At 28.4% G+C, this 20,709-nt stretch overlaps 3 protein-coding genes across 7 annotated transcripts; 1 reads left to right on the forward strand and 2 right to left on the reverse strand.

Moving 5' to 3' along the window:
• Positions 1–278: 278 nt before the first annotated feature.
• On the forward strand, positions 279–5,373 carry Pur-alpha (Purine-rich binding protein-alpha). 3 transcript variants are annotated; one of them, XM_076400552.1, is made up of 9 exons: positions 303–456; positions 503–644; positions 1,189–1,227; positions 1,772–1,887; positions 2,079–2,181; positions 2,238–2,395; positions 2,497–2,647; positions 2,713–2,906; positions 3,589–5,373. In XM_076400552.1, exons 2-9 carry the CDS (start codon positions 602–604, stop codon positions 3,631–3,633), a joined length of 849 nt encoding a protein of 282 aa, XP_076256667.1. In that variant the 5' UTR covers positions 303–456; positions 503–601; the 3' UTR covers positions 3,634–5,373. The 3 variants fall into 3 exon arrangements, with proteins under 3 accessions (XP_076256666.1, XP_076256667.1, XP_076256668.1); XM_076400551.1 differs by having other exon boundaries at positions 279–644; XM_076400553.1 differs by lacking the exons at positions 303–456; positions 503–644 and adding an exon at positions 759–879.
• A 5,920-nt stretch (positions 5,374–11,293) lies between these two features.
• sea (mitochondrial citrate transporter scheggia) lies at positions 11,294–17,730 on the reverse strand. Of its 3 annotated transcripts, none has more exons than XM_076400547.1 (6): positions 17,598–17,730; positions 14,771–14,903; positions 13,848–14,055; positions 12,514–12,737; positions 12,291–12,455; positions 11,294–12,231 (listed from the first exon to the last, which is right to left on the reverse strand). In XM_076400547.1, exons 2-6 carry the CDS (start codon positions 14,877–14,879, stop codon positions 11,993–11,995), a joined length of 945 nt encoding a protein of 314 aa, XP_076256662.1. In that variant the 5' UTR covers positions 14,880–14,903; positions 17,598–17,730; the 3' UTR covers positions 11,294–11,992. The 3 variants fall into 3 exon arrangements, with proteins under 3 accessions (XP_076256662.1, XP_076256663.1, XP_076256664.1); XM_076400548.1 differs by lacking the exon at positions 17,598–17,730 and adding an exon at positions 16,313–16,337; XM_076400549.1 differs by lacking the exon at positions 17,598–17,730 and adding an exon at positions 16,140–16,237.
• Positions 17,731–17,914: 184 nt separating this feature from the next.
• On the reverse strand, positions 17,915–19,643 carry Snr1 (SWI/SNF related, matrix associated, actin dependent regulator of chromatin, subfamily b, member 1). Its single transcript, XM_076400531.1, has 7 exons — positions 19,441–19,643; positions 19,195–19,385; positions 18,983–19,142; positions 18,786–18,933; positions 18,519–18,730; positions 18,274–18,461; positions 17,915–18,143 (listed from the first exon to the last, which is right to left on the reverse strand). The coding sequence occupies exons 1-7, from the start codon at positions 19,519–19,521 to the stop codon at positions 18,008–18,010; spliced, it is 1,116 nt and encodes a 371-aa protein (XP_076256646.1). The 5' UTR covers positions 19,522–19,643; the 3' UTR covers positions 17,915–18,007.
• Positions 19,644–20,709: the final 1,066 nt, after the last annotated feature.

Raw genomic sequence — 20,709 nt, forward strand, 5'->3', positions numbered from 1 at the left:
GTCAGACGTTCGTAGAAGGCGCATGATTTGCAATTACATCGAAAATTATGACATAATGTTTATGACGTCTTTGTTTATTATTAGATCATTGTCACGATTGGGATTCGAGTTCAAGTTCCAGTTATTTTTGTATCAATAATAAAGCTTTATTTAGTTTAAAATTTTGATGATATAATAAGCTTATGTAATGTTGTATTTTTCAATTCCATATATTTATTACATTTTATCAAGAATAAATAAAAGCACTAACAAAATATAAACTTATGGTTATATAAAATTAGTTTTTAAAAACAGAAATTAATAGTACATAATTTTTGATTTTGCTTATAGCGCGCGTTACGAAAACTTTTTAAAAGTGCTTTAACTTGTCAGTAACATCCTGAGTTCACTTATTAATTTAATGTATATTTTAAATAACTTAAGAATATGAAATCTAAACTGTTTTACATTTTTTCCGTAAGTTAATGTTTTGTTTAATGCATTTTTCAAATAAATATTTTAGTCCGATCCTGGATCTAATGTAATCCCTGACATATTTTCCTAGTAACATTTCGATTTTTCCCCAAAATAGAAGGTTGTGTGTGTGTGAGTAGGGCTTGCGATGTCGGATATAGGTAGTGGAGATGAAGGTTCTAGTTCGCAAAGTGAGTAATAAATACCCAAAAAGTAATCGACGTATGAAATATATTTCTGTTTTTAATCCCTGTGCAAGTTTTCGTGTTGATATATTCGTGTCTTTCCGCGGAAATTTGATTTTAAACCTGACAAGTGTACCAAGATGGCGTAAATTTCGATTGTTCCAAGCGAGAATAACTAGAATTTTAGAGATTTGCAGAAGAGTTCGGAAAGAGTGATAAATGAACATTTTAGAAATGAATTGTTAGTGCCTTTATGTAGTGGTATAATGGCTAAGCATTTACTAAATGGGCCAGAAAACCCGCAGAAAATCTGCAATATCTAAAGTATTGTCATAGTCAAATATAGTGACCTTGGCCAACGTCAGTTCGGTTGCCTTTCTATTTCAAAGTGAATGTCAAAATACGGGAATCTCGACCTTAGTACAAAATTTAATGTTTTTGATCAATTTTTGTGAAAAACTACTGTAAAATATTTTTTGAAAATGTGTTCGCCTTAGAAAACATTTCCATTGAAACGTAGACTTTAATTTTTCTCTCATTTTTCTTGCAGAATATCACGGCATGGAACAAGGAAGCGAATATGACTCAGGTAAGCCCTTTATGCTCTTTCTTTTGCTTAAAATCGCATATCCCCGGTCCCTTTGTTTCTTCATTATTGAAGCCAGTGTAGCCCGAAAATGCTAGTGTTCATCTTTATAATTTCTAAAACAATTTGAAGGAGATTCCAATGGATGAGTCATTGATTTCCTGGGAATTTGTGAGTTCCATAGTAGTAGATTTTTACTATTGCTCTTTCATTAAATGAATCATGTTTAGTTTATTCGCGCTTTTGACCGGTCTCAGAGCTTTCAAAAAATTCTTCCCTCAAATAATTATATGTTAATGTGATAATTAAGTGAAATGGAGTTTAACACTGTTGGTTGGGTTATTGGTAGAATAGAACATTGGCAAGATCCAAGTTGGTTTATTTTTAAAATTTCTATTTATTTTGTTATATTAGTGAAGTGTTTGCATATGATAAAATGTTCTAATATATAAATGTTATTATCTACTTAAATATTACCTTTTGCATTTTCTACTTTGTGCAAAACTACTTCACTTCATACAAGAAGTTAACAATAATTAATTTACAGGTCAACAAGGCCAGATGGAACAAGAACTGGCAACAAAAATGCTACAAATTCAAAGCAAAAGATTCTATTTAGATGTTAAACAAAATCGAAGGGGTAGATTTATTAAAGTTGCTGAGGTAAGTTAGTAACAGTATTAATAAAATTTGGAGGGTTATGTTTTGGGTCTTTTAAATAGATTGTTGACATTTTCTTTGTTCTGTCCTGTATTATCAAGTTATAAAATTGTCATAGCTGTATTAGATACTGGATTACAACCCTTTTATATTTTTAAAATTGTAATATTTTCTATAGCATATCTTTATTTTAGATTGGAGCTGATGGTAGGAGATCACAAGTATTTCTTGCTTTGTCAACTGCTGCAGAATTTCGAGACCATCTCTCTACATTTAGTGACTATTATTCTTCTCTCGGTAACAATTTTAATATGTGGACTTCAAGGAATTTTTGACAGTGATCCTTTTTTTAGGTCCACCTAATCCCGATAACGTCCCTGAAGATGGGAAATTAAAATCTGAAATGATGATTAAGGACAATCGTCGATACTATTTGGATCTTAAAGAGAATTCTCGAGGGCGATTTTTACGTGTATCTCAAACAATTACAAGAGGAGGTCCTCGTTCACAAGTAAGTAACTTTAAAAATGTTTTCTATATTATATTTTATTTGTTTATAATGATCAATTTATTTTAATGTTCAATTAATGTAAAGGTTATTTTAATATTCAGGTAGCAATCCCTGCTCAAGGGATGATTGAATTCAGAGATGCCCTTACGGATCTTCTGGATGAATTTAGTACTGATGAACATGCATACAAACCCGATCTACCTGAAGGCCGACACATGCATGTTGATAACAAAAACTTTTATTTTGATATTGGTAATTCACTTATATGAATCATACCTTCAAAAAAAATAAATTGATGTACCTCTTCTCTTGTGTAGGTCAAAATAATCGTGGTGTTTATATGCGCATTTCTGAAGTAAAAACGAACTTTCGCACCGCCATAACGTTGCCTGAGAAATGTTGGTCACGGTTTCGAGATATTCTCAGCGATTACTGCGATAAAATTAAACAACCTCCCAGTGGCACTGTACCGCAACTAGGTGGAGGAGGACAAGACCAACCACACCCATTGGTAAGTTTTCAAAGTATTATATTTTTCATAGGTAGGGATCCAATAGATATATATTCATATTAGATTGAATTATCTCAATTCTCAATTGGTTTCTTCTAATCTCTAAACAAAATAAATTCTTCAAATTATAAACCTTTATTTCATGAACTATCAAAGGTATTAAGCTGCACTGTAGGCCCTCTCATGGGGCCACTGTAATTTGTTATGTCCTTTCATTTTTATGTAATACCATTTTTATAACTGTTCTGTCATTGATACAAAGGATTTGCTCTCTATTATAAAATATTCATCGTTGTTTTGGCAAAGCTAAAACTAGAGTTTCCGTGCCATATAAGAGTTCAAGCACAACATACTGACCTTTTTTTCAGTCAGATATCAATTCTAAGGATATATCTTAACTTTATTATTTGTTAACATTCAAATGTGCCTTATCTGAACGCATGATATACATATTTGTATATTACTTTAATCTCAATATTTGAATTTATTTTTGTTTGTTGTTAGATGGTCTAAACTTGTGTTAATATTTCAGTGTTATTTTCCTCTACCCTCATATTTAATTTATTTTTATGCTTTATTAAAACAATTGAGGACGCGTTAATTGTTAGATCTACAAATACATTTATTCTGATGTATATATATTTTTTTAATTTTCAATTATTGTGTTTGTTTTTCTTTTTAGGTTGGAAATAATACCCAACAGGATGGTGGGACGAGTTTAAAGTAGGCTAGAATGCCCATTTTAGACTAAAAATACTAGATTTATTAAATATAACAAATTAAAAAAATTGGATAGACGCTGTCGTCAGTTTACCGCCCCATATATCTTTTTGTATTTTTAGTAAGGATTCGGTTCAGAATTGGCCATGGAACAGCACCAAATTTTGAATCATCTGTGAGAGTTTTTTTGTTTCTGTTTTTAATTTAGCATGAAAAAATATTTGTATTTAAAATATTCCCCTTTAATGATTTACCGAGAAGAAACAATTAACTCTTGTTTGACATGAAGATTTGATTGAGATGTGATATAACTGGTATGTGATATATTTTAACAGAGAGAGATTTATATAAAATTCAGTTTAAAACTGAATTATGTAAAACCTTATCAAATAAGGTTACTACTGAAATACGCTTAGGCATGAGGTGAAATTTAATGCTGTTCCCAAAAAGTGAGAGTGTATAAAGAATTAAATGGTGGGGCAATAAATGGACGATAGAATAATTTGAGAACAGTAAAAAGTTGGTTTTTTGTGCAGTGTTTAACAAAAAAAGATACACTATTTGTTAGAATTTCTATTATATGTTATTGAAGAAAATACTAAAAGTAATTATTTATTTCATTGTCGATTTTAAGTTGTTGACACAATTGTGTTTTTTTTTGTAATTTTATCGAGGTTTTTAGGTGAAATTGAAATCAAACCAGAACATTTTAGCTTTTCATATTTGCCAAAGGATATATATTTTAACCAGTTCTCTATAAATCAGCTGTATCAGTCAAAATTTTATTCTTCCTTGCATTTTTTTATTTTTATATTGATTTTGTTCACCTAATTTGATTAATAAAATTCAGTTACTAACTAATGTTGTTTATCATCGCATATTTTGTTTTTATTTTGTTAGCTAGTTATATTTAGTTAATAAGATTGCTAGTCAAAATGTGTAACAATTGTAGATGTACATAGTATTTTTGTTTTTAAAGTTAAAACTATAGCAAAAGAAATAGACCAAAACAGCTGGGAAGTTTACAGTAATATTCACAAGGAAGGGAGTGTGTGTTGTATGTGATATTGTGCCAAACTATTGGTGATGGAGGGAGCTGAGAAAATGTATAGCTTTGTAGTTTCTAAGTGGGTCCTAAAATTATTATTTCCAATTATATATACAGATGTGTATTGGTTTAACCAAAAATTAATTTCAATTTCACCTGGACCTACCCAGAATCTTTTAATTGAAGGTTTAGAGGGCACCACAAACTGTTTTCTTTTGTGATTTTAAAATATATGTAAAATGGCGTAAAAAATCGATGGTTCACCATGTCGGTTGCTTTACGTCGCAGCTCTGTGATTTTTCTATTGTCTTTGTAAAGAAAAAAAGCCGTAAGCTTTATATTTTTATTATATTTATTAAATGTATAATTTGATTTTATTTTTTTGTCAGTTATTGTTACTTGAACATTTTTTTCTGGATATCGAAATAAATGAAACTGGTTAGAGCATCTCGAAAAATTGTTTTTATATATTATTAGTCGTTTAGTTCCGTCTTTATTTTTATTTCAGGGCATTTTCTCATTTAACAGGCTCATAAAAAGATGTTCAAAGTTTCCAAAGCTTTAAAAATTCCAAATTGTAATAATGTTTTTATATATATTGTTTCAATCTATATTGTCTTTACTGTTAGTTATCTTTTTATTTGTCAAAATATATCTTACTGATTAAATATCATTTAAATACACCAGCATATAACTGAATTGAATTGAATTATTTCCCCTGTCATTATTAATATATTGATATTGGATATATTTTGACATAACTGTAAACTATTTTGTCAGAAAATTTTCTTCAAAAACTCAGTTTTTTACTTTTACTTATGGATGTTAATGGAAGGTGATGGTTATTTCTCACTGCCAAAGTTTAAGTGCTTTTTTAGTGACAATATAATTTAATTTTTTGCCCAAGTAAGCATGTTGAAATTTTATTGCCGGTTTCACAGTTAAATTATTTTCGTATATATTTATATATGAATATATAATATGCAAATATATTATAGGGCACCTTATACCTAGAGGATAAAGTTGAAATTAAATGAATATTTTTTAAAAAGAATATGGGGATGGTATTTTTCCAAATTTGGTTGTAGACTACTGCACTGTAATGGATAGCACTTGATGGTGACTAACAAATGAAGTGAATATATAAGAGCTATCATTTGATATTGGATAAAGATTTTATTAATTATATATACAATATGATGTTATGTTATTGTTAATAGAATATTACTTTCCACAAGGCACTGTATTTTTGCTTTCAATTCATCTTTTGTTTTTGATAAAATGAGTACATTACATTCATTCTTAGCATTACAGTAGTTTTCTGCAATGTCGATATTCCAACAGTAACTAGATCTGGAGTATATATATATCTTTGTTATCAATTAAAAATTTATTTTTTACAAATTTTAATATATAAATATGTTGGATTCTGCTTTAATAAGTACACTGTTAATTATTGCAAGTATAGTATTCTCACTATTTTTTATGCACTTATACGTTCTATAAAAGTAGTTCATATCAGTAGTTTTCAGTAGTTTTTTCTTGGTGCATATGTATAATCTTTGAACTATTAGTATAAAGAGAAGGAAATGTTTTCTGTTTTGAACCCCTTGGTAATTTGCCAGAAGAACAAATTACATTTGATTACTAGCTACAATGAATTATTTTATGAATGTAATTTCAACTTATCGGCTCTAACAATTAAGCTTGTATCGACAAAGTGGTGCCCCCACATTATTTTAAGGCTTAATTTGTTGAGTTTATGTACAGAGTGACTCTAAAATAGCTCAAAACATAGAATGAATAAAACAATTTCAGCCTTGTGATTGAATTTATTTTAGAGTTATCCTGTACTAATCCTAAAATCAAATGTGCATAAAATCAGTTGAAGTCAGTTCATTTTCAGGAAGTATTAAGATATATTTAATTGTAATTATATAAGCATACGCTTTATATTTAATTGTAAAATTATGTGTTTAATTAGGCTTGTTTGTGTTTCTAATTGTCACAGGAGGGATATGTATGTATATCAAGATTTTTGTAATATGTGATTCAATATAGTGTCATAGGTTATAGCTATAATTGATTTAAGTGGTCATAAGGATGTAATTAAGACAGATTAAATGTATTGGAGCAGCATAACATGTCTTGATATACACGTTTTTGGATTCATACAAGCTTACAAACCACCCGTGTGATTAGTAATTTTAACTGTGTTCTGTTACGAGAAAAAAGATGAAATTCGACCGAATAATATTAAAACTACTTTTAACGATTTATAATTGTGTATAAATGAATCTACACATTGTTTTTGCTATTTATATAGATCTATTATTTTTCTAGACTAGTCAGAGATGATGATTAAATTTTGAAGTAAATAAATTATAACAAAAAAGAAGAAAAAAATTAAATGAAATAGCCGTAGATTTATCAATAAAGCAATTTTAGTTTCTGTTCGGTCAAGTTTACTTCGAAGTTTAATCATTTTTATGTAGAGGTTCTTTTTAACATTATCGGTTTTATTTTGATGCAAAGTTTTTACAAACTTCAATGTTTGCATTTTAAATGTTAGTAACGTAGCTAGGATATGAATGTTTTTCGAAGGAAAAACCTGGTCAATTTTTAGACAACCAATTTTTTTGGTTCTATGTATCGCTTTGAATCAAATGTCAAGTGATCGGAAAAAAATTGATTGTGTTTTTCAAAGTATTAGCAAGGGCTTTTATGTTAGAAACAAACTAAACAAATCTGTACCTCGTTTGAGCCATTTGAGAATTGTCAGTTGAAATGTGACGCCACATTTTCTTCCGTATAAACAAGCAAAGAAAAAAGAAATCGTACAAAATTGACCGAGTACAACAAAAATGTGACTGTCCAGTTTTTGACTGTGAATTCTCGAGATATCTTCTGCGATTTGCAAACATTTGAGTTTTCTTTTCCCAACAAAAGAGAGGATTCCCAAAAGAATATATTGAATTATTAAAGAGAAACTGAAAACATAGCTTTTTAGAAACTAATATAAAAATTATATATTATAAAGAAACAAAAAAATTAATGTTGCAAGAAAGGTTATGTATGGTTTTTTGAGCATTAAATTTTAATGTTCAACAGTTGTTCCGAGTTTTCAATATTTTTAAAATTTTTGCACTTAACACAATAAATAATGTATACAGAGTAAAACTAAAGTTATTTTTACTTTGGCGTATACTCTGTAGATTGTATTCATTTATTCACTGTTTAGAACGAAAATACGGAATAACTTTTTAGGTACACAATTGAACTTTTAAAAGTACGAATAATATGCCATCCATTAAAAAAAATTTATATAGTTCCTTTCTAGAGATCTTTATCAAGTTAATATCAGATTATACAACCTAAGGACCATCCACAAATGATGATGATAGGAATTAGAAGAGGAGTTATGCGATGATTCAATGAGAATATGTTTGAAGAGAATGGTGGGGAATTATTTGTAGATGTTGACCTTGTCATTTTTTATTTTTTAAAAGAAATAGCTAATTTTTGGACATTGAAATTATACTCTAAAAAGAAAATAAATTCGTAATCTCATTCAACTCGATAAGGTTCTTTGTTTTCTTTTAAGTTAAACTTTTCAACCAGTAAGTTTCATATATTTGTGATTTGTACTTTTGAAAAGTTTCTTCAGATATTTGATAATATTTACATAGAAATGTAGAATTCTAATTATGTTTAACGGATAAACATACTTAGAAGATGGCTGTACTCTTTTTTGGTGTGCTAGGACATTTTCACGGTAAAAATTGAAACTTGTCGATCAGTCAATGCCAGTCTTACCTTTACAGTGAAATTCTATTAGTGAGATATTTAAGTTTCAACAAGCTGTAGATTATTTTAACAGCGATTACTTGTACAATATGTGTACAATCAATTTTTGAAATGTGAAAATGTATTTCCGCGCCAGTGTATAAAAGAAAAAAATAGTTTAAGTAAAAAGTGTTCGATTAAGGGATCTTATTGGTAAAACTAGATGTTTAATAGGTAGACACAAAAATCAGACGATACTGTACAAGACATACTTTGTAACAACGTCTTCGTTGTGAAATTAACTGCGATTTTTTACAATTAATACGCTCGTTTTGAACAACATTAAAGCCTTATATAGAAATTAGTTTTTGGATGAGTTATTCTACCGTAACAATATTGACGAATCAAAAGTTGTTGTGACTTGTTACAAAGTAAACGAAAATAACTTTCAAAACAATTGGTGTATTCTGATTTAACAAAACATCCGGAGAGATAATAGAAGAAAATACATTATAGAGATTGAATTTAACGTTCACCAGTCACGGAATTTTTAACAACGTTTGGAACTTGCTAAAAACACTATTGAAATGTTTTTTTTCTTTTTTACATTTTATCAGTTATAAAAATAAATATTTATAAAAAATAATTCGTTTTATTCTTACACAGGTTGACCTTTTCATAACAAATTGTGATTTTTTATCAGTCGAGTATACTAGTACCGTCTTTTAATATTTAATTATTATATTATTATGTATTTACACTTTACTTAAAAAGTATACCAGTCTTATTTAAGCAGTTAATAAATTACTAAAATAGCGATTGCTGAATATGAACAAAATAATCATTTTTGGTGGCTAGAAATAATTGATACCGAAATTGTTAGTAAAACTAATTTTTTATATAATTTTTAAAACATCGATTAACTCCGAAAAGTAGAACTATGAGAGAAAAATTTAAATGTAAATGAATTTATGAAGAATTATTCAGCATTATTCTTTTTGTCTTATTCTAATTATAGAATGAAGCTTTTTTGTTCCAGTAACTTGTTTTTATGAGTAATAAATTGTCTGGCTCGGTTTAGTTGATCTGCGAATTCCACGAAATTACTTAATACGCTAATGAGTTAATTTGACGTTTCTAATCGGTTTATTTTTGTTGGAACTCACTTTGAATTTTAATTCTTCAATTTCGAATCGTGGTTTACAGCATTTCTATTTTTGCATTTTAAACTGTGATGGGTTGGGAATGACAATGTTTTTTGGTATCTGAGGGAAACTAAAATTGTTACAAAAATGTAGGTTAAAACATTCCTGGAGTATATATATAAACTGCATTTTACTACTATAAACTGCATTTTTATATATATTTGCATTTTTAACATTATTAATTTTGATTACACAAATAAATGTCTTTATTGAGGTTTATTTTCGAGAACTAGTTAATTAATTTAAATTATTATTAGTATTAGTTACTGTAAGTGTAATTAAAATTTTTAATCTTAAAAATCAGCTGTAAAAATCAACATAACATATAAAATTCGAGGGAGCTATAGATAATAACAGATCAAGTCAACCTGAACAAAAACCTGTTTACTGTTTAAATAATTTTTCTACTTATTTACCTTTTCTCTGCGTCGTATCTTGTCTCCAAAATATCTTTTGGACATTATTCTTAACTTTTTCTGTTAAATATTTCTGTCTCAATAATCCGTTTAACGACATTATTTATTGTTTATAATGATTGGTCTTTAGTAGTTTTATCAAGCTTTAATACATATAGTAATACATAAAACATAATAGTTTATCTGTAGCTCCTTATTGCATTCTTACAAGGTGCTTGACGCGTGATTCGTGGCATGTCCATCCAATTTCTCCTTTAAAATTACCACTTCTGAAAATCATAGCTTAGTATTTAGATATTACAATCAAGAGAATTCATTCTTCGTAAATTTTAAAAACAATCAATGGTGTTCAGTGACATTTGAAGATCTGTCTCAAAAGAAAGTTTATATTTAGTGAGTAAATCGTCTAATAAAAAATATGCAAAAGTGTAAAATTTGTATAAAACAAAAGTATAATGTTGATTTCCACCTTTTAAAACCATTTTCGCGTTTCTGAATTGAAATATTCTGGTCGTCATGACACTCTCCAGGTTTTTTGCTGTTTTTGATGATCGCAGCATGGATTTTAGACATGTTGATGTACCAAACTTTTCAAACATTTCGATATATTTTCTAATGAGAGAAATGCTTTGCGCACATTTAGATGGCTATAATTTTCAAGTGTAGTTAAACCAGCGTTTATGTAAGACCTCCATATATAAAAAAACAACTGAATTACGAAAAATTTTCTTTTGAGATCCCTTATATTTTTAAATATTCTTTTGTGGGAATCTAATTGGCTTTTTTAATGTGAAGAAGCTTTATTTCTCTTTGCTTTTAATTAGATTGTATAATTAAGATGATTCTAGCTTCTGCCTAATCCTTTATATATAAGTACCACACTTCAAAATATAGTTAGTCGTCAACGCGACGAGATGGTTCTATTGATGTGACAGCCATGGATGCGAATTCGCGAAGAAATAATTTGAAATGTTAAATTGTGTTCGTAAATAATGTCTACAGTTAACTGTATAAAAATGGCAAAATATACCGACCATCATAGTAAAATTAGCCTAGACAAGACTGGATTATTCATGAGATGTTATCTAAGTTGGCCATTTGTCTGCTTCGGTCTAAATAAATCGAAGTTGGTTCAAAAGGGATTATAATATAATGATAATAACATCTCGATTAGTTAGAGAAGAAAGCTGGAGCAGAACAAAAACAAGCGTACATTTTAAAAAATATATATTTTTTACCAGCCCTTTAGAAAAATGTGTATAATAAATACATATATAATTGTAGTATCTTTAAGATATACAATAATTTTTACGACTACTAAAATAATTTAGTAACACTATTCAACTGTAATCAGATAAAATAACGAAAAATAAAGGTACAATAACTTTATAATGCATTTTAGAGTACCGTGAATCAGTGTCAAAATTTTAAACTATGTCTACAAAAAAATTGTACTGTTAAATCTCATCTGGATAAAATATTTTGTAAAAAAACATTTTCATAAAATGCATCATAGAATAAGTAGACAATGATATTTTAGTCAAAAAATTGACTTGGCAGCGTTATAGTTCTATTATTGACCGCTAATGTATAACTTAATTATATAAACATTAGATGTTTATATATGAACTTTGTTACCATGTTATAATACATTACCTTAGCAATACAATAGAACTGCGAATAAAATTTCCAAAAAGTAAAACACAAAATAAAAAAAAAAGCAATAAAAACAACACATTTACAAATGTCAAATAAACTAGTAAAACATAACAATTAAAATGCCACAAAGGAATGTTTCAGATTAATGAAAATTATTGTGTAGTGAACGAATGTAGCAACAAAATATATATTTGAAAAAAGTATTTTTCTGCTAAGTTTAGCATACTTTTGTTTACACAATGATACTAAAATCTAAGGCCATATTTTATTGAATAAATCCATGAAACTGTCATAAATCATAAATGTAATGGCTACATCTAGACACACTCTGCCTAGTCTTGGCACTGTTCCCTTGTAGAAGGCTGCTGGTCCTTCTTGTGTCCAAATCTTGATCATACAGTCCACTGTGCTCTTGTATTTGGAAGCTTCGAGACCTTGCATTCTGGTCTTCACAACATCCAATGGGGTGTTTCCGAAGACCGAACAAGCACCTAATAAAATTAAATTTACACATACATAATGGACTTCGATTCATTTGTTTAACATTTACCTGCTACAGCACCAAATAGACCAACCATATATTTAGGAACTGGTTTTTTGGGATCATCCCCTTTATAAGCAGTCTTGAGCGTTTCCATGACGAAGAAACGTATCGCTTGATTCGAACCCTGTTTGAGTATTGTCGCCGTTAAGCCCTTGTACACACCACCAATACCTATCAATAAATCGTTACATAATATTATCCTGGCTTATTATTGATTTTTATTATTTGCCTTGTTCTTTGACAATGATGCCCACACCATGGAAAAATCCTTTAAAGCGAGGATTCCCACTTCTCTGATCGTTGATAAATTTGACCTTGATAGTTTCCATTGGTGTTACGGCTAAAATGGCTTCACTCACACCGGCCCCTAAACCACAGAGTAATCTGCCGCCCGGAGAAAGAGTACCGTCTGGTGATTGCATAAACCCTTTAAGAGTTTCGAACGCGCCAAATCTAAAAATAATATAAAAGGCCGATCTATATATTTCTATTAGATACAGAAGTAATCAATACATAAAAATAATTCTTTGGGAAAAGGTAGTCAATCAAGCCAGTCAAGTCATAAGTGCTAATATAGTGAGCTTGTTGGATATATCATAAATTACTCCGCGATAGTGTACTTTTTTATTTTTCCAACGCTTTGCTGAATGCTCTCATGTAAAAGAATGATTTTGGGTCTATCGATTTTTACTGTTAGCCCTTTCTGTAATATTTATTATTCAAGCTCCTTAAAATGTCATTAATGCTGAATTTATTTGATATTATCATATCACAGCACACTACTATTTCCAGTCAATTAGTATGATTGTTATTTTCCTTTTTGTTGCACAATTTTCATATATTTTTATACTGGTAAATAATGCTTGCAATTCGTTGGCCTCAAAATTTGTCGCTGCCCGATGCTTCCTTTTTGGTAGTTTTTTCTTTGGACTTACGATGGACAGCTAGATCCAAATGGTCTATTACTGATGTTGCGTTAGGTTTGAGTTGGATGAGATTTACATAGGTGGCACTGATAAATAATTAATTTATGGTTCCAATATTTACTATTTTTGTTGAAAGTAGAAGAAACTGATTAGCTGTACTAAATTATTCAAACAAAAACTTATTTAGCATTTCAGATACTGTAAAAATTCTTGAAAAATTTAAATGACATTGCCAATTATAATAAATTAACTCTCACTCTATAGAAATATACAATTAAGTTAATGAATATAACTAAAATGTATTACTAAATTAAGTAGATATGCTTTCTTTAATTTCATTTTCCAATCTCTTGTTTCATCGACATTTGGTTTGGTGGCATTAACAAATACATCAGATAACAAACAACTATTATTTTGTAAATAAAATAATTTTAAATAATTTTTGATAATTTTAAATAATAATAAGAAATATGTTGTTTTATTAGTACATAGTTCATTGAAAAGTTACCATTTTAATAAAATGTAAAAAAAAATGTTAAAAAGTAATTTATGATCTCCTAATTTTAAACATTTTTTTTTGTAAAACTTGTCACCAAAAACTTATATTAATAATAATTTGCTATTTACTTTCAATTACCTTACAGCGCTTTTAGGTATAGATCCATATAACAGTACACTCAATCCCCTGTAAAGACCAAAGAATCCATGGTTTTTTACGGTTTTCTTAACGCAGTCTGCTATTCCCGAATATTTTTTTCTATCACCCTTTTCGTCGAGTTGTAATTGTGTTTTGACATACTCCGTGGGGAAGGTGATACATATTTCAATACCTCCAGTAATTCCACCTGTAAAAATATTTTGTTTTAAATTTAATTCTCCCCATATTTTGTCGTTTAGTTTGGATTAGTTTTTAAAATGAAAATTTTAAACCAAAGCTTTATATGTTTCATTATTATAATTTCAAGATCTAATTTCGACTGGTTGAAATAAGATCACATCACACCAATGCTTATAATATTTTGGCCTTATATTTTTAATACCTTTTCTACTTGAATTACTATAATACCATATTGAATATAAACAATTCTGATTATCTGACTATTATGTTACGCAAATACTCAATAATTTGAGTATTTTTAAAAATATCATTGCCAGGCGTTTCCAAATCTTAGAGATTAAATTATTACTAAAAAAGTCTCTAAATAATAAAATGTTAAATTATACAGTTAATGCTGTTAGTATAAGTTAATTTTAGGCAATTCAGATTAAAGTCCAATAAACTGGCCGATATGACCTTAAAACATACACATGTAAACACATTATCGTATAAAAAATCTCAGATAGTATTATAAAAAATAATTAGTAGGTTTAACACACGCCAAAATATTTTTCAGTCAGCTGCCTTGCCTTAAATATTTCCAGTACTACTTTCTAGTTGACCAACAATCATATCTGTCAAGTCGTTACGGGCGACTAAATAATAAAACAACTAAAAGATCATTAATCATAGTGCAAGGTTTCTTCGCAGCGTTAATATTAAGTTAATTAAGTAGTAAGTACCTGCGATTATTCCTTTGACACCAAGGTTACCACCGCCAGCGGCTGCCGCTGCCCCATTCTGGTTTAACCATGGCCTTCGCAGAAGGAATGGAGGTGGTTGTGTGGACATCTTGTCTGGCCTGTTATCTATAAACTGTAATAGATCTTACACGTTAGTATTAAGTAATAACACTGTTATTATTAAAACATCAACAATGTATATAATGTTTTAAAATATTTAAGATAACTAATATTCCGAATATTTGTTTTTTTTTCAATAATTAAATGAATATTGTTGTAGTACAAAATAACTTCTGAATAAATATAATGGATAATTTTTCTTGTTAACTGTGTAGGATATTTTTAGCTACTGGTACCATGAACTTGCCTGAACTTTAAACAATATAATGCTCCTTTTAGCCTTGTAAAAGTAAATTCAGTTTAATAATCGACTATTTTAAGCCACTGGACGTATTTCGTATAATTTTATATTGTCTTCAAATACTACACGTTTGAGGTTTTAAAAGTATATCATACCTTAATAAAAAATGGTATGGAGTTCCCAAAATATAAAATTAGAGTCAAATCAGATGTTATCAACCATTGCACTGTAGCTGTTATATATTTCAATATTAAATGACGCTATAGAATTGTTATCATGAAATTGTATGTTTAGTTTAGTCTTTTTCTAATACTATAAATCACACATGAAAGATAAAAAATTGTAAATCAGTTTTGACGATTATTAAATATGTTAAGCGGTTTTTTCTGCTCGACAATAGTACAATGTGTAGTAAAATCCATAATTAGCCCCAAACAAATACTGGAAAATAAAAAAAAACTAATGGAATTTTTTGTACTCGTCAAAGGATTATTAGCACGCGTAATTATTACAGACATAATTTTCTTTTATTTACTTTTGACTTTTCATTTTTTGTTTATAATAGTTTTAGTGTGGATTGTCGCCTTTCATATGTTTGCTATGTAATTGAATGTATCTCAACTTTCCAGCTGTATTTGTAATTTGTTTACTTCCGTTTTAGAAATAACAGAAATACAAAATTTATTTTGTGAAATAATTCTTCAATTTAAACGTTGAAATAGTTTTTAAGATTGTATAGAACCAATTGTTTCCATTATATAACTAAATTATTAATTTCAAAGGTTAGTATTAAGTATTTTCATTTTGGATACAGTTAGATTTTTTTAATCTTGAAGACCGACAAATTAATCATTAAAAATATATTTATAATTTCTATATAAAATAAAATTTAAAATGATAATTTTCGTCCTAGAATTTCAATAAAAATAAATCATATGGCAACTAAGCGTGGTTTTTAATAGAAAAACAAGATTATTAAGTAAAATAGCTGATTTACATTTTACCTACTTAGTGCTATTTCCTTTTAAACTGCCGAATAAGCAAGTAAAGCTAACATACATACGCAGTCAAGAAGGAATTAATAAAATTATATTAATTTTATTTCACACGTGTTAAAATATATTACTAATATAATACAGTTATCTGGTTAATATTGTATATTCGATAAGTTTTATACATACGGTTTATCGTGCGTTAATACACAGTTCAGAAAAAATCGTGTTGACGCCAGTTTTCAAGTGAAAACAGTGGCGTCATTGTGATAATATTTCATATTGTTTCATCTAGTTTTATTAAATTTTTATCAAACTGTAGTGGAAATGCCAAACATATTAAAAACTTCAGCAAAAAATAGGTAAAATTCAGATTATTGCTTTTGCATGATCAAGTTATGATCCAATACAGCAATCTCATTGTTAAAGGTCATATGTGGCAATTATATACAATATATATTTTATTGCACTTATACCAAGCAACTGGATAAAGATAAAACATTCCTATATATTTTATCTTATTGGAATTATATAATGGAAAATTATTCATGGCTCAGAACGTAGTCTCAATATTAAATAGATAATAATTTAATCTTAACCAAAATTATCGCATTATACGTTTTTATTCTCAAAAATTTAACACAAATGTTTAAAAAGATATAAATAAGATATTTTATAATAAATCAGATATTTCTTCCAGAAAGGAATAAAGTTTCATTAAAATACTGTAGTATGTATTTAATACATTTATGAGAGACATCCTATTATCCTAAGTATTGTGCTTTTCCGGTTAATTGACCGTTGGTCACATGCGTCAAACAAATGTAATCAATGCCCGAAAAACTGCCTCACCTTTGCCACACTCGAAAGCAATTAACGCAAAATAACTGACATTTCATTAAAGGCCGATAAGCGTAACTAATTAAGCTTCCTTCATTTTAAAAATTTAAGTTAGTAAGTAATTGGTTTATTAAATGATGTAGGAATAGAATTTATGTTTCCTACTTTTTTATTGTAAATTCTCGTTTAAAATAATTATTAACCAAGTTAAATTACTTTTTTTTATTAATAACTCATATGAATGAATATGAATTTTATTACATAAAGTATGAAAAATGTAAGTAGATATTTGTTTTCAAATTATAGATGTATTTTTTTAACGTAGATCATTGTGTAATAAATATATACCTTTATAATATCAATAAAAAAATTTATAAAAGTAAATGTTTCATTTTATAAAATATAGAACTGAAATAGAAATAAAATATATATTTAAAATTGTCTTCATGAATTAGCTTCATTACATAACAATGAATTATTGATAAATCCCAATAAAACCGTATGTTCTCTTATTTTTAATGTTATCCATATATTTGTAATGACATACAATTAAACATAACACCTAAATAGGGCCATAATTTCATAAAATAAGTAAAAAACTCGGCACTATAATATCACTATTGAAAAATCTTACCTAGTAAATGGTTTCTTGTTTTTAAATTTAACAAAACATATTATCGCGATAGAGAATTGGAAACTACACTAAGTCGAAAGTGTCGCTACATAACCTCCAAACCTCGACGACCTTTAAAATTCCATGTCAAAACAATGCGCGGTTGCCGCATTGTCTCAGTTAATTAAGCGATATTGGATAAATTTTAATTATTGACGATTAAACTTTATATAGCATATTTTAATTTTTTAAAACAGTAAATTTAACAAAAGGGTGTAACTAAAAAGTAAGTTGGCTTACAGAAAAAGTTAAACTTGATAGCATATAAATAAAATACATAATGGATTATATTTTTATTCAAATTAATTTTTTGCCACATATTCTTGTATTTGAATTACTATCATTTATAAGACTTCAAATACATTTAACTTCTACCATCCAGGAGTAGTATTAGCGAGTCTTCTAATTCTTCGCGTGTTCCTATCCTGGTCTCTAATTTTCTTCTCCATTTCAGCATCAGTCAGAGTCTCTAGGAATGGAGCCCATTGATCAGATTCAGAAGGAGTCCTAATGATTATCATATAATTAACATAAATGTTAATAATGCCTTGTAATTAAAGTTATTTATTTCGAAGATAAAAAATAATGGAAGATATATATTAAGCTATTATATTTTTATATTATTATATAATTTTACCTAAATGGAATTTCAACTGTCGGAAGTGGAGCTTCACTAAACGCATATGTTCTTTGATGCCAGCTTAGTTGTCCTCTGATTGAATAAGCAATTGCTGTAACAAATTCTCCTCCTAAACCCAATTCAGAGCATAATTTTAAAGCAAATTCTTCTGGATTATTTTGTTTTTCACTCATATCCCATTCAACCTAACAATATATAATAATTAAATAAAAGTTAATAAAAATATTTGGTCTATTATGAACCTGATCAACTAATGATGTGTTTCCAACATGAATATTGAGCTTAATAATTACTCTTTGATCAGCATTTTCTTCAATAATACTTGGTGGTTCATTGGGAAAAGCCTCTAGTTGTTGTCTTATGGCTTGTGCAATAGCTGGTACAAATGTTGTAGGGTTTAAATCCAAATCATCACATAAAACTTCAGCAAATTGTTCAGGTGTTATTAGACTTTCTAAAAATCAATATGTTCAAGAAATAAAACTTATTAAAATATGATGCAGTTTCACCATTTTTATTCCATGTAAAGGTGTCTCTTAATTTTTGTCCTTCGATCTCCATATCAAGACGAATAGGAACCAAAACTTCCTGCTGGCAAGCATTTTCCTGATTTAACTGTGGATCTGTGTCATCAAAACAGAGGGGAAATGTCCTTACCTACAAACTTCTCATAATATTATACCCAATTAAAATAAATTAAACTAACTTTTTTTGCAGCCACTCTATTACGATTAATAGGAGTTGCTTGAGGCACAGCATCTAAGTGGCTTGAATTTGGTAATGATGGTACCCATTGCATATTCTTTTTGCTTTTTCCTTCCCTTGGCATAGGTGGATCACTAGTGTGAACTGATACAGCTTTATATCTACAATTATTATAGATTTATACACAACATAGTACACTTTTGTTCCACGCACTTGTCATCATTTCCTTCAATGATATCTTCAACTTCTGAAGCCCGAAGTAAGGAAACACTACTAGCTAGGCAATGTTGGGACAGACCTAAATCAATTAATTTTTTTCTTTCTTCATTTGTAATAGATCTTCTAAACATGCCAGGATATCGCTTGTAGAGAGAACCCCTGAAGAGTCTGAGATAGTTTCCCACCTAAAATTTAAAAAATTGGGTAAATAAAATGATTATAATATTAAGTGAAGCTAACCTCTGAACCAACGCAATAATATTCTCCATTTTCTTCAAGCTGAAAGCTAATTGGTTTATCGCCATATGTTCGAAGAGACATGTTAAATTAAATTATGCTAAAATAAAGATTGTTTCAGTTTTATTGCGCCTGTACTGTTTTATATTTCCATAAACACAAATGCAACAGCAAACAAACAAGCCCAACGTCAAACAACTTCTGACAAAACGGTATAAAATAGAACTAAATTTTATGTCAAATAATAGATGAATAGCAAAGTAGAAAACCTGTAGACACTTAAAAACAAAATATAATTGCCTTATTTAGCCGTAAAATTATATTATAGTATGAATATACATGATTGAGTAGTAAATCTGTAATAAAAATAATAAAACATCTTTATATGTTTGGTTGCATAAGTTTCAAAAATTTAAATTTTGTATAGAATGTATTCAAATTTATTTATCTGATAGCTGACTTATTTGAAATTAGTACCAATCATTATGGAATTATTGATTTAAAATTTTTTAAAATTATTATATACAAATGTATAATTGAGCATTTAATTATTTAATATTTCTTTGTTATAAAATAATATCTCAATATTCTTGACAAATGAAGAGGGGTATATTTGTTTCTATATTCTTGTTTATATATAAATAATTAAGTATATAAGAGGGAACATTACTTTTATATGCATATGTCTTATGTGTTTATGTTTTTGTGATTTCGAAGATTGGTGAAATTATATCTGAGTGCTTATTTAAACACTTAGGGATCTCTATTTGGTAGGTATCAATTAGATTTTTCAAACAACGAAAGGTTCCATGTTGTGCTGCCACCATACGTCCTGAAGTCAAACTAAGGACTTAAATTTCGCATTGCGAAGTTCGAATAGGGGAAAATATTTAGCCGTTTCAGTAGCGAGTTTTCAGTAGACACGAGTCGATCTTTCAGCCGCTCACTGTCACGTTTCAGGACTCATTTGAATTGATATATTATATCGGGAGTGTCAGAAAAAAACAGTACTACTTTTCGCGAAAGTGAAGCATTGATTTTTCTGTTTTAGTATAGTGGTGAAAAACTTTTCATGTGAGAAAGTTTTGACGAGTTTTAATTAATGGAAAGATATTTGGTGAGTTATGAAAAGTTTAGTGAGCGTCCGAACAACAATAATTTATTTGGGTTTAATCGGTTCTCTGATGATATATAGTAATTTATTTTAAATTTATTAGCATAATTTACTTTAAAACTTTAAAATAGGTTGCAAATAGTGAAATAATAATTGCA

Source organism: Rhynchophorus ferrugineus, unplaced genomic scaffold, assembly GCF_030347505.1.
Source record: "Rhynchophorus ferrugineus isolate W39M unplaced genomic scaffold, kcgeb_rfMv2 rfM3, whole genome shotgun sequence".
Taxonomy (NCBI): Eukaryota; Metazoa; Arthropoda; class Insecta; order Coleoptera; family Curculionidae; genus Rhynchophorus; species Rhynchophorus ferrugineus.